This window comes from Microtus pennsylvanicus, chromosome 7 (assembly GCF_037038515.1).
Source record: "Microtus pennsylvanicus isolate mMicPen1 chromosome 7, mMicPen1.hap1, whole genome shotgun sequence".
NCBI classification, from domain to species: Eukaryota; Metazoa; Chordata; class Mammalia; order Rodentia; family Cricetidae; genus Microtus; species Microtus pennsylvanicus.
The window spans coordinates 15,159,519-15,175,696 of NC_134585.1; the positions used below are offsets into that span (position 1 = coordinate 15,159,519).

The 16,178-nt window shown below is 45.5% G+C and overlaps 1 protein-coding gene across 1 annotated transcript in view; it reads right to left on the reverse strand.

The window, feature by feature from the left end:
• Positions 1 to 220: 220 nt before the first annotated feature.
• Ccdc6 (coiled-coil domain containing 6) overlaps positions 221 to 16,178 on the reverse strand; it is a 97,562-nt gene continuing 81,604 nt past the window's right edge. Inside the window, exons 6-9 of the mRNA XM_075980017.1 lie at positions 15,004 to 15,160; positions 7,406 to 7,506; positions 5,483 to 5,607; positions 221 to 4,352 (exon numbers count right to left, since the gene is read on the reverse strand). Coding sequence (XP_075836132.1) covers positions 4,149 to 4,352; positions 5,483 to 5,607; positions 7,406 to 7,506; positions 15,004 to 15,160 — 587 coding nt within the window. The 3' untranslated portion in view covers positions 221 to 4,148. The remainder of the gene's footprint in view (positions 4,353 to 5,482; positions 5,608 to 7,405; positions 7,507 to 15,003; positions 15,161 to 16,178) is intronic.

The following is a 16,178-nucleotide window of genomic DNA, read 5'->3' on the forward strand; positions in this document are numbered from 1 at the left end:
TGTCTTCTACAGGCACTGAACACATGTAGTACGTGGACATACGTGCAGAAAAATATCCACAATTTTTTTCCACACTAGTCCCATTTATGCCATCTTCCTATGTTTACTTCCTCTGGATGTCTTTAGAGTTTATAATTGGTTTTACTTTGAAAGTCTGCTGGAACCAACACCAAACAATGACCGTTTCCAACTCAAAAGACCAGAAAGGACGAGAGGGAAGTTTATGGTTCAAGAGGTACATTTTAAAAAAATTATCTTTATTTAGGTTTTCTGAGTCAGCACATGTATTAAAGACTGATCAACATAAAGGAAATAAGACATTAACTGGACATCTTACGTCTCTCTAAACTCCGACAGAGAAGGTCAGGATTGCCACCGTTACCTGAACTCCAAGCTAGTCAAGTTGTAGACAGGCTAGCAGAACAACACACAGAGCACATGGGTGTGCAGAGGCAGAGGACATGCTAGCATCTGGCTCTCCTCTCTTCCTTGCTGACATCTTCCCATTTGACAGTCTGCTGTCTTTCCAAATGAAGTCCCAAATAAAAGTCAGTGGAAACAACTCAGGGTGCATCTGACTGGACAGTCTTCCAAAGGAATGCATTCCAACCTGTGGCGCCTGCAACCTTTTTTTTTTAATTTTTTTTTTCCAGGATGAAGTTCAGATCAAGATGCACAATACAATCTGATGATGGTGAGGACCGAGTCGAACAGCAAAGTTGAGCAGTAACCCAAGTTAAGGCATGAATGCACACACGCACACGTGCACACACGTGCACACACACACAGCACCCATGCTAGCACGCAGAGAGGATCCCACTGATCACTCAAGGAGAGGCAACCTGGGTGTGGCCAGTAATCACAACTGCTGAGCATTCTGGAAAATGCTCCCCAAAATGATAGGCTAACACATTTTTATAAAAAAAATTTAAAAAAAAAACACCTAAACTTAACAAAAAACCCCTAAGACTCTTTTAGTCCTTCCCAATGGCTCCTGAGAAGGAAACCAGGGAACAGCGTCAATGGCAGGCTCTTTAATCGTTGGAAATTGAAGCTTTACTACGCATGTCTTTGGTAGTCATCACTACAAGCTCTCAGCATTGGTTATCCTATGAGACAAGTACTAGACAGAAGGTAAAGTTACACAGGAAACTGTCTCCAACACTTTTAAAAAAACACCCTTTCTGAAGCACGCATCGCCACGCTTTATCCTGTCTTCCTGGGTTTAAGAGCAGAGCTTTGTACAGGTCAAGATCATGTCTACCCTACCCAATAATGGGGGGGGGGGGTACACATTGCTTTCCTACAGCCAAAGGATCAACAAAAATTCACATTATTTATTACATCTGGTCGAATCAGAAGCCAATGACAAAGGCACAGCAGCATGAGGTGTCAAAGCCACATTCTGGTCACACATTCATTCCGCGGTCACCCGCCATCTGTCTCCTTTCCAATCAACCAAGACGTATACATAAAATCCTAAATACTTCCACATTGGCCAAAGGTCTAGAAGTCTGTCTAGAAGGCCAGCATGCTTGACAAGAGAAAGCAGGTCAGAGCCCAGAGGCGCTGGGTGCTGGGTGTGTGGACTGGGTTCTGTATGAAGGCGAGGGCATCTGGGAAGAGACCCTCAACCTATTAGCAGCACAGTGGTACCCGAGGGTCTCTGTCAACACGACAGGAGGTGGAGCCACCGAAGGTACTGTTGCTCTCACCTGCTGAGGATGGCTACTGATTTTAATCCAGAGTCAGCCTGTCAGAGAAGGGAACTGAACCCCCAAAGCGCCATGTCCAGCCCCAACCAACCTAGGACGGGTTTCCCGCAGTACGGAGGCTCCTGTCTCTGGGGGCTCAGCAGCTGCTTCTCTTTCCTATCACTGCCGGCTTCCAAAGTAACAGGAAGTATCCTAAAGTCAGGTGTAGTGTTTGTTCTGTTGGTCTTGCTGCCTGCAGGGAGAAGCAACTGGATTATGCTAAAAAGTGCTGTGAGGGGAACGTTTCGAGGGAAGGAATGGGTCTAGAGGAATCTGCGGGACATTGTCCGAGACAAGCCTGAACGCCAAGAACCTAGCTCTGAGAGGCTCTGCTTGCCGCACGGCAGAGCCTTCCCTTTTGTGCTTCTAGGAGGTAACTAGGCTGATGGGCAGCGGAGGAGAGATCTTTACAGAACGGACTCGTGTGCTGGAGTATAAGCTGCGAGCCAGCAGTGCGAAATCTACAATCCCAGAAGTCTTGTAAACACATACCAAATTTCTCTCGCAAGGAAAATAAAATAAAAAAAAAAGACTCAAGACTGTACCGTGAAGGAAGAATTCTTCTGCCCTAGCCTCAGAATTTCCCTGGAATGGTCATGTACCAAGAGGATCAGGGAGTTGCTGGAGAAATGCCCGGGTTTAGTCTGACATTGAAAACTTACCGCCTTGACAGCACCAGCCTCCACCCCGGGTCTGATAACGGCACCATGGCCGGTACATCACACACACACACACACACACACACACCCTTAAAAATAAAACTTTCACAGACCGACTGTTTCTTCCTGGTCGTCGGAGGGTAACATTCTCAGTGTAGGGGTGGAAGAGAAGAGGTGAAAGGTCCTACGGTGGTTCTTGTCCTCAAGTTCTTAAAATGCCATCAAACACTGTCATCCCATAACGCCTTTTTCATTCTGTTAACTCTTAAATATGCATTCGAAGGCAAAAATGGAGGTTCCTAGGCTGTACAATATTAAGTATCTACAATGTCACCAGGGTATTTCCTTGTTCTCGGGAGTGTGTTCCGTGAGGAGTCGCTATTGGAGATGGCTGTCACAAACATGAACTCTTAAAAATGACTGATAAATTAATTTTCAGTTCTCTGATTATATCCAACAGATTCACGTTTCTCATCATAAAATATACATTCTCTAGTAAGTTATTTTCATCCACGGCATATATAAATATGCAAACACAGGCAGGAAAAAAAGCACTTGACTACGAACGCACAAAGTAACGGCTGACAAACAGAAATGAAGGTGGTAACAGAGCCACTCGGTGTTCCACCCCAAGTGATTTGTGCTGAATGAATGGCAATCGTGTTCAGAACCTCCTTGGTGCTCTCCTGGCTAACCTATAATGGGCACCGTGAGTTGCCAGCAAGGCCAATGAGCTCCTTTGCTAGCTATGCTTCCTCTCTGTCAAGTGCCCCTTGGCCATCACGCTAAGATGCTACCTACACTTCATACAGTATTTCCTAAGAGCATTTTGTACCTGGGAAATACCTGTTCACCCTGGCTCAGGACAGCACAAAAGAATGGGGGGGGGTCACCATTTCGGCTCTATTACAATCTCATGGCCCCTGCAGTAGGACAGCATTGGAGTCAGCCATCAAGATGACCAGAGGGAAGGCATCTACCTGCTCACGGCAGAGGGGACCAGCTTAGGCGGCTTAACTTGGAGGAGAAAGGAAAGGAATCGCATCTCAACAGGCGATAGTTCCCACCCCACGCGGGAGGGGGAGAAGCTACAGCTGTGTGATTTGTTTCTGTAGGCTGCTTTACAAGAGACAATTTACATCAAAAACAACCTGTAAAAAGTGTGTCTGTAGAAAGCTCTACACTAGACATGTTGTGGGCACCAATCCATCTCACTTCCGATCCTATACTCAGAGTTAGGTTTGCAAAGGTCTGAACTTGTAGTGCTCGATTCTTGGGATAGTTTGGTAAACTCCCCTGTGAGCTGGTGGACGAGGGTTACTAACAGCTTAGTAATTTCCTGCAAGTTCACAGAGGAACAATCTAAAACAAGATTTCCCTTCCTATTTTACAGACCTAAAAGCCAAGAAGAGAAGCCCTGGGGCCGGGCGTAGGGTGTGGGGTTTTGCACACTGCTTCTTATGACCAAATACCAGATAGCAATGTTCCAGCCAGGGAATGACGGACACGGAGATTCAAGTAAAACACCGATGGAAAGAAAGTCATCTGGTTAGTGTTGTAGACCCACAACACCGGCTGCGTTTCCGACGAACATTCACGACACTACGAGGAGGGCAGCTAGACAACCTCAGTGCAAACACATCAGATCCAAATATGCCAGGAAGGAAGCCTTTGGCGTTGAGAAGGCGGCTCCATCAGACGAGTCCCGACTTGAAATTCTGACTAAGCTCATGCATTAAGGCTGGGAGGAGGGGTGCACCAAATGCTGCTGCGAGGACGGGGCGGGCTGCGAGGAGGCGGCTGCCGTGGGGACCGCGGGCTGCATGGGGGGCGGAGGCGGTGGCGGAGGTGGCTGGACTGGGCTCTGTGTGTTGGGAGATGGAGGAGGCGTGGGCCTTTTGAATTTATCAGGACTGCTGCTTCTCCGTGGCGACGGCCTCTGTAAGGAGAACACAGGGACCACAGGTCAGTTTGGGATATCAGTTCAAGTCCAACGAAGTCAGAATCGGGGCTGAGGAGGATGGAACCTAGGCCAACAAGGGTCATAAAAGCCATGGGTTCTGCCGGGCGGTGGTGGCACACCGCCTTTAATCCCAGCACTTGGGAGGCAGAGGCAGGCGGATCTCTGTGAGTTCGAGACCAGCCTGGTCTACAAGAGCTATTTCCAGGACAGGCTCCAAAACCACAGAGAAACCCTGTCTCGGGGGGAAAAAAAAAGCCATGGGTTCCTTCTTTATCATTAGTGGTTCCTGAACTAGCTGGGACAACATAAACAAGATAAACGAGGTGGTGTTCCTCATACCTACGCCTGTGAAGAAGTAATACAAAAATGATAATACATCTTTCATAGTCAAACACTCAATTAGGGTCCTTTTAATGAAACAAAATAATTATAATAATGATAATAATAAAGATGCCATATTATCCCCTTAAACACTGTCACTCATGCGGCCTCATTCCCCTCCACTCTTCGGCTTTTCCTCACATTCTGAGGGGTCCCAGGACAACACCTTCTATCTTTACACAACACTCTGCAAAGTTCAGAAGACTTGGATGGGCGCCCCACGTAATTTCACAGGGGAAGGCTCTTTGAATTAGTTTCTCTCCTCCATCCTAGTCTCGCGTTTCTTCCTGTTCTCTCAGCCAACTGCACAGCCACCTAGGCAGGGCTACTCTCCCAAGTGGAGCGTGAGAACCGGAAGAACTTGACTCTCCTGAATCCAGGAGTGAAAAATAAATCTGGAAGTCAGGGGCAACGTTTAGGAAGGCCACTGAGGGTCAGTGAACTGCAAAGGCATTGAGAATAGGTATTTTTGGCGATTATGGAAAACGACCGGCAATGCTTTTATAGCACTGAATCAGTGAAGACATTGTCCAGAGTTCCAATTACATTTCATAGTGGGCAATTTCCATAAAAGAAGATGAGTCTCCCCCATCTGGGGGATATGAGTTTCCACACCAGAACTCTGTGTCCAGAGGGAGAAGTGATCTGAGACACAGGGTGGTAAAGGCGGACGGCAGCCGCACTCAGTCAGTAAGGAGCTGCGGATGCCCAGCAAAGACACTTACCGTGATACCGTGAGAGGCTCCCATGTGCTGAACGTGGAGGCCTGGAGAGTTGTAGTAAGACATCCCGGCGCGGGTCAACGAAGTTGGCGGTGTGAAACCAACTGTGTGACTCGCGTATGAAAGGCCTGAAACACAAACAAGGGCAATGAGGTTCGGCGTTATTTGTAGCCGGATTGTCTAGTATCCTCTAGAGAACTCTTCAATAAAAACAGACATGCAAAGGTGCGGGGCCACTCAGTGGGCACGGTGGGTAGCAAGGGGCATAAAACAAACAACTATGGGGCACAGGAGTTGAACAGTAATCCCAGACATGAACGTGGTCGTAGTCCACCAAATGACCCTTTAGATGGCGGCCAAGAGCTGCGGAAAGGATGACAAGGTCTCTTCCATGGTGTTGGGAAAACTTCATATCCACAGGTAAAAACAAACATACATACATGCATTGTGGAATAGTGCTTTACACAGGCAAAGATGTGTTACATCTGTTTCTGCTGGAGAATACTACTTTAACTATGTGAAGGCACATTGTGTTTGTTTTTGCTCGATTTGTTTAACTAAGTAAAGATGTGTTGCTCTTTCACCTTGCCTTCCTAAGGCAGCTGCTTGGTCTAACCATGAATCTTCAAAGTTTCTCTATTGCTTGACTGCCCGCCCGCCCGCCCGTCCATCCGTCCATCCATCCATCTACTCTTTCTCCCTTCTGATGCTCTAGGCCAGTAATTCTCAACTGTGAACACCAAGCCCTCCGACTCTAACCCTAACCAAATCAATCAATCAATCAATCAATCAATCAATAAAGGGAATCCAGGGCAGTGATGACAATCTTCCATCTGGCACTGAGCCACAAGGACATATAATTTCATGTCATTGTGCTATAAATCCCACCACGAGCAAACCAGACTGATGTGACTCCCTCAGATGACTGAAAGCTCAGATGACCGAAAAGACCTCAATAAGTTATTGGTGTATTTTCTTTTAACTATCTTCCCGGGGCCCTATCGATATTACATAATATTAAGTCAGCGGAACTTATTTTTTATTCTCTCTTAAGTCTTAATAACCATGCACCTCACCTTTTGGCCCAGGAATACATTAGAGAATAAAACAGTAACAACAACAACTAACCCTTGATGAACCTGGAAATCTGCACACAGAGGCTGCTAAGCAGAAAACAGTCAGCACAGCTTAAGGACAGGGACACATTGTAGGAATTTCAATGGGAGAGATCAGAGTGTCCCCAAACCGCTAAGGAATAACACTACTGGGAAGTACTGCGGTTTCTGATGCCCACTGCTGAGGTCATGGCTGTCCATGGCGTTTATTGGTCACACTGTCCTGGCTTTGGTACCTGGGGACTCCTGACTCTCTGTCACAGCCTCACCATTATTTCTGAAAAATTCTTCACTTTGCAAAAATGTCACACACCCATCTTTCCAAGTGGCCCAAGTTCCTTTTAACTGAGAACAAAGACAGAAACCAAATCTGGCTTCTGGATGCACTCACAACTGTTAACTGGGGACACGAAGCTGCTTTTAGACCTAGTTACTGCCCATTCCTGATTTAGACACATCCGAACAAGCTATTGAGAAGATCTTGGTACCATTACACGAATGCAGTAAGATCGCCTTGCAGAACATTTTAACAACAGAAATAAAAGTTGAAAGAGGAATAATAATAAAGTAGTAATATACCCCCCACCACACACACAGTTCTCATGTTTAAGATCTTCAAGCCAACACTCAGTACTGACAGCGACTTATTTTTGAAAAACACAAAATAGAAGAGAACACAACCAGGGCTGTCGATTAAACATGCCAGAAGAGCAGGCTGAAAATCGGTGGGGAGCACTTGCTAAAGCTGTGTGAGGCCCTGGGTCCAATCCCCACCCCCCAGACACTGCCTGGTAGTGGAGGTTACACTCACCGGGTGATATAGGCCTGCTGGAACTGGGAGAAGGCGTGTAAGGGATGGGGCTGGACACAGTGCGAGGTCTTAATCCTTGTGCTGACATCTCATTAAAATACCTAGAAGAAGAGAGGAGGAGAGAGTTGAAACACCTGTGTTCAAGTAGTCCCTAGAAGATATCTTAGCCGCAAAGGTGTGACCACACAATCTGAGGTCAAAACCCAGGGAGTTGGTGAGGGTGGACCCAGGGGACATTACGAGTGCAGACTCCTGGGTCATACTGCTCCAGGTTGACAGAGGCCTGTCATATCCATGCCACACATCAGAGAGGACCAGGCTTGAAGAAGTCCCTTCAGTGATCCCTGAAGCCCAAAGACTTCTATGCTGAAATTGCTCTTTGAAGCTCAAAACTAAATAAGCTCACAGATATTTAAGTTATCCCATTAAGTTTAAAGACACATATGCCCTCTGGGGCTGAGTGCCATGTGTCTGCAAGGCAAGCTTTACATAACAGATGGTCACACATTAGAATTTCACCGACAACAGCAACACCTTCGGTGGGTCACGCTCAGCCACACTGTGCTGAGTCTCAGAAGTCACGCCAGTCCCGAACGTGCTCAGGACCACAGAGTGCTGATGGGAGAGAATTTCTGCATGACAGACTTCCTGACAAACCGCCCTCCCTGGCCTTAAAAGTTAAACAGGCCTGTACTTTCATCCCAGAGCACAGTCAGCCCTGGCGTTAATTCACACGAGGAGGAGCTAACTTGGCCGTTTCCCAGCATAGATCCTGACTGACACACAGCTCAGTTAAATGCCGGCCTCTTTGTCTTCTTCCCCTCTTTAGAACATCCCACCACAGCAATACCAGGTAGGCCCCTTCCTTGTACAGCATGCAGGCAGGTGGTTACTATCACCCCTTTAAGTGGTCTTAAGTGCCTGAAGCTTTCTCTCCCCGAGATTCACCACATTGTTAGCGGTCCTTGGAGGCAGAGTGGTACTTAATCAGGCATCTCCACTGTACCTGGAGTAATTTATGAACAAATAAAAGCAGGGCTGGGGATGTAGCTCAGCTGGCAGAGTGCCTGCCTACCAAGCATGGAGCCCTGGGTTGTGCCTTCATGCACCCGTAATCCCAACTCTGGGGTGGACACAGAAAGGTCAAAATCCAAGGACAGCTCAGGACTGCACGAGAGCCTGCCTAAAAGCAGATGAAAACAAACAACAAAAATGAAGTAAAGCGCCAAGTGTGGCGGCGTACGCTACTAATCCGAGCATTTGGGGAGGCGGAGGCAGGTGGATCTCCGTGAGTTTAAGAGCAGTCTAGTCTATAGAGCAGGTCCAGAGCAACCAGATCTGTTATAAAGAGAAACCCTGCCTAGATAGATAGATGGATGGATGGATGGATGGATGGATGGATGGATGGATGGATGGATGGATGGATAGATGATAGGTAAGAGTTAATTAAGACAGACTTCTGCAGTAAGCATTAACCCACCTGGACGTGTGAAGGAGGCACGTTTCAAGAATGCCCCCCCCACCCCCAAGGCCCAGCCCAGGTGTTCTGTACTCCAACCCTAGTCTTCCCTGAGTCTTCAAATATGTACTCAACTGTCCAGTGAACTGCTTTGCGTTTGGGCTGACATTTTCAAACCATTTTCCTGAGCATGAGAAACTGATGCAGAACAGATGCATGAAGCTCAGAAGCAAGGATCAGAGTTCTGTGACACAATCTCTTGAGAAGAAAAGCAATTCTTTAAGGGAGGAAGCAGGGAGATGCTTAAAAGGGGACAACTTGTTTTACTTCTGCAACTTTCAATTATATAACTTGTCATATTTTTGTTTTTTTTTAAATCAATTCTCTTGAAAGCATCGAGGGGAATGGTTGGGATACTTTGGCAGGCCTCTGGTCTGAATTTCCCTAAAGAATCAGAGGTGGAGAGCTGAATGTATCCTCAGCAGACAGCGCTTCTCAAAGAACAGACCCTAGCTGGCAAGCCAGGTCTCACGGTGAGGGTGCCCATCTGTCTCCGGAGGCTCTGTCTCCCTTTTACCCTGAGATGTGGCCCATGGGAAGCCGGACTACACCTGGTCAGACATGGTCTGTGTCAGTGGAAGGCTAATTCCATAAATCAGGTGTAAATGCTGCACACCCAAAATCCTTGTTCTATTTTGACTTGTTAGTTATCTTAATGACTTCCTTACTCACAAGCACAGAGGAGGAGATGAAGGAGGAGGGTCAAAACGAGGTACAGATACAGAAACCAGCTGTTCTGGTTACCCATATGACGTTTGTTTCAGCATAGGAGACAAGAGAAGTTGGAGCTAAAGACATAGACAACATTTAGTAAAATCACTGCAGAGCTAGAGAAGAAAGGGTCACGCAGATGGAAAAGGCATACTGAGAAAAGCACCTCGCACATCCTATAGTCAAGACACCGAGTACACAGAACAAAGAAATTAACACTGACACTTACAGAAGAGAATCAAGTCACAGAGAAGAGGAAACCCAGAGAGCAGCAGACTATTCAAGAGAAATTCGAAAAATCAGAGAGGACGTACAACAAGCTCTGAAAAACGGTTAACCAGCAAGCCAGATTATTATTATACCCAGCAAAACTATTCCTTTTAATTGACAGGGAGTTTTCATTATAAACACAAACTAATTTATAATCAATAAACCAGCACTATAGAAGATACCTGAAGGAATTCTACATAGCAAAGAGAAAAGTAAAAAACATAGCCATGAGGCCACAGTGAAGAATGAAGTATGTACTAGAACAGCAAACAAGCAGAGATCTTTGCAAGGCAATGTGCCAAAGGTTATAGAATCTATAATTGTCAGGAAGGCACAAACACCTTTCAATATTAACTCTGAATGTTAATAGCCCCAACCATCCAAACAAAGCACACAAGAGGAGTAAATTGGATTAAAAAACAGAAGCCATCTGTCTGTTGCCTACAAGGGAACATATCTTACCCGCAAAGCCAAACAGAGAATCAAAGTAAAGGGGAGGAGGAGACATTCTAAGGCAACAGAACTTGAAATCAAGTTGAAACATCTGGCAAAGTAGACTTCAATGGAGAGCAAGTCAGGAGAGGTAAAGAAGATGAGCGCAGTTTCATAAATATAAACACCACAGGTGTAAACGCACACACTTAGGCAGTATCGGGAGACTTCCGTTCCCATGCTCACCAAGCAACAGGCCATCAGGACCAAAAGAACTAACAAAGAAATATCAGAGTGAGCATCGCAGATCAAATGGAATTAAACAAATATCTAAGACGATTCCACTCAAACAGTGCCGGATGCACATTCTCATGGCAGCCTATGGACCCTTCTCCAAAATGGGTCGAATCTGAGGATCAAAGCAAGTCTTAAGAAAGTTTAACTAATTGTCTGCATTCTACCTGTTTGCACTGGAACAAAGGAGGAGATTAGCAATGAGAGAGACCACAGAACACAAAAGGTCACACAGAGTAAACAACACAGCACTGAATGATGAATAGGTTATAGAAGAAGTCAGGAGGGAAATCACAAATTCCCAGAATTCAATGAAATCAAAAACAGAGTATCAGAACTCAAGGAATACAATCAAAGTGTTTCTAAGAAGTTTACAGTTACAAATGCCCAGAGAGAGAGAGAGAGAGAGAGAGAGAGAGAGAGAGAGAGAGAGAGAGAGAGAGAGAGAAACACAGAGAGATCACAACTCAGGAACTTAATGATACACCTCAAGAGAAATTTCATGCCAAACACAAAACTCAACAGACAGAAATACCAAGAACAGGACAGAGGCTAATGAAATGGAAGTAATAACTACTACTAATAACCAATGAAACAAAATGTTGGTTCTTTGAAAAGGGAAGTTTGACAGAGCCTCAGCCAAACTAACCCAGAGACAGACACCGATCAGACTCAGAGGACCATTCAAGCACAGTGTGAAAACCTATACTCTTGAACACTGACAAGTCTATAAGATATGGACATATTCTGAAACACACACAACTTATCAAAATTAAATTGAGAAGACGTAAGCTACTTAGAACTTGACAGAGTCATGCCAAGCAATGTGACTAACTTAGTAAGACAAAGTTTCCCAACTAAAAACAATTTAAAAGTAAAGTCTCAGGAGGATTCACTGCCGAGTTCTACCAGACCTCCAGAGAAGCGACACCAAAGCTCTTCCGAGGACAGCATGAAAGAGGAAAGGGAAGAACACAGCCATGTTCAGTTCACACAGCCAGCATTGCTGCTACCCAAACCACACAAGGACCCAACAACAGCAGTCAATACCTTTCTGCTGGGCAAGGATGCGAGGGATGCAACTATGCTTCAACATACTCATAGCAATAAATACATCAGCAGTCTTTGATGTGGAAATCACTTCACCATCTCCAGAGTCCAACATCCTTTCATGATAAAAGACCTGATATATACAACAGACTGATAGCCAACATTACACCACATGGTGGTCTATTATTTGTGTTTTAGTAAGTAAAGCTTGCCTGCAGCAAAGCAGCCACACTAGTCAGGCATACAAGCCAGGCAGTGGCTGCACACACCTTCAGTCCTAGCAGCCACACTAGTCAGCCATAAATGCTGGGTGGCGGTGGTGGTGCATGCCTTTAATCCCAGCATTAGAGAGGAATGTAGGGCAGGATGAGACAGTAACTCGCTCTCTAGTGGCTTGGCTGCTTTGCTTTTCTGATCTTCAGGTTGAACCCCAGTATCTGTCTCTGGGTTTTTAATATTTGTGCTACAGCACTAAGTGGGAGAACCTCAAATCATTGCTGCCCAAAGCAGAACTGTGACAAGGACACCCACTTTCTCCACACTTATTCATTATGGCCATGAGGTCATAGCTAGGAAGAAGCAGAAATAAAGAAATAAAATTGATTCAAATAAAGAAAGAAACCAAATGACTCCTATTTGTACAATGATTTGTTATATAGATCTCAACAATGATAAAATTTAAAACTCTGAAAAACCATTTGAAAAAGAAGCTCCCCCAAAATGGACGTTGTTTCCATTAGCATGAATATGCAGAATCACTATAATAATATTTGCAGTCCTCATCTAAATTCCAAAGGCATTCTTCATAGAAGCAGGGGAGGATCCTGACGTTGACATACAAGCAAAAAGACTCCAGAGAATCACGGCAATCCCCAGCAGAAGGAACAGAGTTCACAGTGTCACTGTGTTTGATTTCAAGGTACACTATAGAGCCATACTAATAAAAACAGTAAGGCACATGGAAAAAACAGCAGGTGGAGACTCAGATCCATGTAACTACCTGGCTTTTTCTGAGAGGCACAAAAATACACACTGGAAAATGGACAGCCTCTCTAACAACGGTGCTAAGAAGACTGGGTACCCCCACAGGTAGAATGAAACCTGTGTATAAAAATCAACTCAAAACGGATCAAAGACTTTAAAGACCTGAGAGTCTGAAGCTGCTGGGGGAAACACTTTAAGACACAGGCATTGGGATGGAGAGATGGCTCAGGGGTTAAGAGTACTGCCTGCTCTTCCAAAGGTCCTGAGTTCAATTCCCAGCAACCACATGGTGGCTCACAACCATCTGTAATGACATTTGGTGCCCTCTTCTGGAATGTAGACATACATGCTGACAGAATACTAAGAATACTGTATACATAATAAATAAATAAAGCTTTAAAAAAAAAAGACACAGGCATTGACTGGCAGAGACTTTCTGGAAAGAAAGACACAGCTCAGGAAATGCTATCAAGAACTGGTAAATGGGACGCTATGAAATGGACAACCAATGGAAACAGTAACTGCTGAAGAAAATCTTTGCTTCAAAAAATCAAACAGGCGGTTAATGACAACCAGAATAAGGAACTAAAAAGAATAAATACTAAAAAAACCAAACAAGCCCATCAATAAACAAGAAAATGAGATAAACAGTTGTTCTTAAACGCCTAAGGACAAACCAGCTGTGGCGGGGCACACCTTACCTGTTTGAGGACAGCCTGGTCTACATAGTGAGCTTCAGGACAGGCAGAGCTGCCCAGTGAGATCCTATCTCGGAGAAAACTTATAAACATCAACAAACTTATGATAAAATGTCCAACATCTTTAGCTACCAGGTAAATTCCAGTCAAAACTATTCAGAGATTCTCACCCTGGCTGGAATGGTACTTACTAAGAAAACAAGGAACAAATGCTGGTGGGGATGGGATACGAGGAAGCCCTCATTGGCTGCTGGTGGGAATGTGGGCCAGCCCAACTGCTATCAAAAGCAGTAGGAGGGTTTCTCAAAAAAAACCCAGAACAGTCCTGTCTCAGATATGCCGCTACCAGAGGGCTTTACGTCAGAGTCACAGCGATGCCTGTACATCTCTGCTCTACAGTTCTATGCCCAACAGCTGACTTACAGATTCTGCACAGAGGTCCGTACAGAAGGGAAATGCAGTGTGCCTACGCCATGGAGCTTATGCAAGGGTAAAGAAGACAGAAACTAGGCTATTTGCTGAAATGCAGAGGCCGCTGGAAACCAAAGCAGGCCAATTAAGCCAGACTCGGAGGCAAGGATCCTGTCTTCTCTTTATTTGTTGATTCTAGATTTCTTTCATATATACAAATCCATTTATATGTACACACAGGGCGTGAAATCAGAAGGGGGGCTGAGGGATGGAAAGATGCCCAATCAGGTGGAAGAAAGTGGAGAAAGGGGAGGGTGTGAAGTGAACGTGGTCAACACACATAATATACTTGAGAGAGACGGTCTCTAGGAAACTCAACACTATTCAAAGTCCACCCCCACAGATCATTCTGCAATTTTACGGCCTGATGCTTTCCTGATTGAGATCATAGCAGCACAGTTACTTCCGAAGGACACAGATGCATATACGAGCTAAATACTAAACTCAGTGAGTTAAAAACAAAGATATCAAAACAGGAGGGGATGGATAGAAAGGGAGGGGAGTGATAGAGATTGAGAGAGTCATGGGGGATGAAAATGATCCAAATTTAATATACACGCTTGAAATTACCAAGGAATAAAAAAAAAAGCTTGGCATTGTGTACTGACAAAGGAGGAAACATAAATATACTAAAGGGGGAAAAAAATCACTAAAATGTCTGCAATTCAATTAAAGAAGATTTGGAGGAAATCCTGCTAAATGTGCCTGTGGTATTTGTATCCAAGTATGTGAACTTATTTATTCCCGTTACCAGAAATAGGAACAGCAGCAAATGTGTTTCTCAAGTACTTTGCTTACATTTAAATACCAATGTTGAAGATTTAAAAACAAAACAAATGTCAGCTCTGCCTCCTCTCCCTCGCCCACCATTCCGAAGGGCACTTTCTGCTCCAGCGTAAGCCGAGTATCCTGCCCTGCACGTCTACAGCAAGCGTGAGCTTCAGCGTGGGGTATTCATCACCATGACCCCACGTGACATTTAAGCTCTGCCCTTCTGCATGTATGCCTGGTGCCTGTAGGGGGCATAAGAGAGCGCTGGATCCCCTGGGACTGGGGAGAGAGAGAGAGAGAGAGAGAGAGAGAGAGAGAGAGAGAGAGAGAGAGAGAGAGAGTGTGTGTGTGTGTGTGTGTGTGTGTGTGGCGGGTGGGGGTGGGGCACGGACACAAACCTTTCGTCATCCATCTCCAAGCTGGACTCGCTCTCGGAGAGCTGGCGACACAGCGCTTCCCTTCTCTCCATCTCTCTCTGGAGCTTCCGCTGCAGCCTCAGGTTCTCTTCCCTCATGTGCCGCTCCTCCTCCAAGTACTGGGCCATCTTCTCGGAATCTGAAAAGCCAAAGCTCGCAATTAAACCGCGGTTTGTGCAATCATTACCCCACCTGTGGAACGGGCCCCCTCCCCTAGCGGGAGTCCAGGGCTTAAAATTAATCCTTGGCGTCAAAGTTCACAAGTGAGTTACAGTTAGCGAGTGATCTAACAACAGGCAGTGTTGGCAGGCTAGGTGTCTTCACATCCACAGGACAGTCAGACTTCCTTCTCCTCCATGGTAGAGGCTGGGAGAGAAGGGAGCCCAGTTAGCGGGACAGGCTGCCTGTCCACTCTAGACAGGCCACTTGGGGAGTGGAGAGTCACCCTCCGTGCATGCTGTGATAGAAGATGTTCAGATAACATTCTTGTAAAACAGTTAACACACAGTTAACAACAACTCTTCTCCATGAAGTGTATATAAACCTCATCCAGGTGTGCGTGGAAAACCTTCGGAAACTGCTTTGCTCCTCAATCTCGTGGATTCTGGGGACTGAACTCAGGTCGTCAGGCTTGGTGGCAAGAGCCTTTACCCACTGAGCCCGCCTGCCCAATAACGGCTTCTGATAACAATTATTCAAGGATTTCTAAGTGTGCAGCAGAATATACAAAAGCTCTTAAACTGTATTTCTTAACGTAAGAAAATTGTTTTATCTTAAATCATGCGTAGATGTGTGTCTGTGTGTTAGCATTGCACAGCGGAGTACAATGCCCATGGAAGCCAGAAGACGCCCCTCCCGTGCCCTAGTGCCGAAATCACAGCTGCTAGGAACTGAAATGGACAGCAGGAAGCAGTCTTAACTGCTGAGCCATCTCTCCAGTCTGGACTCGCCCTGCTTCAGAAACTAAAATACTCAGATTATTAGACACCGTGATGTAGACTAAACACTAAACCTCCTGGCTGTTTTGAATACAGCCGGAAGCCCCGCTGCCTAATCCATATGCAAAGTCTTTTTAATTGAAGTGATGCTGGGAAAACACTTAACAAAGCTCACTTTTAATATGGACAGCTTAAATTAAGTCTCCCCAAGCATGCCTG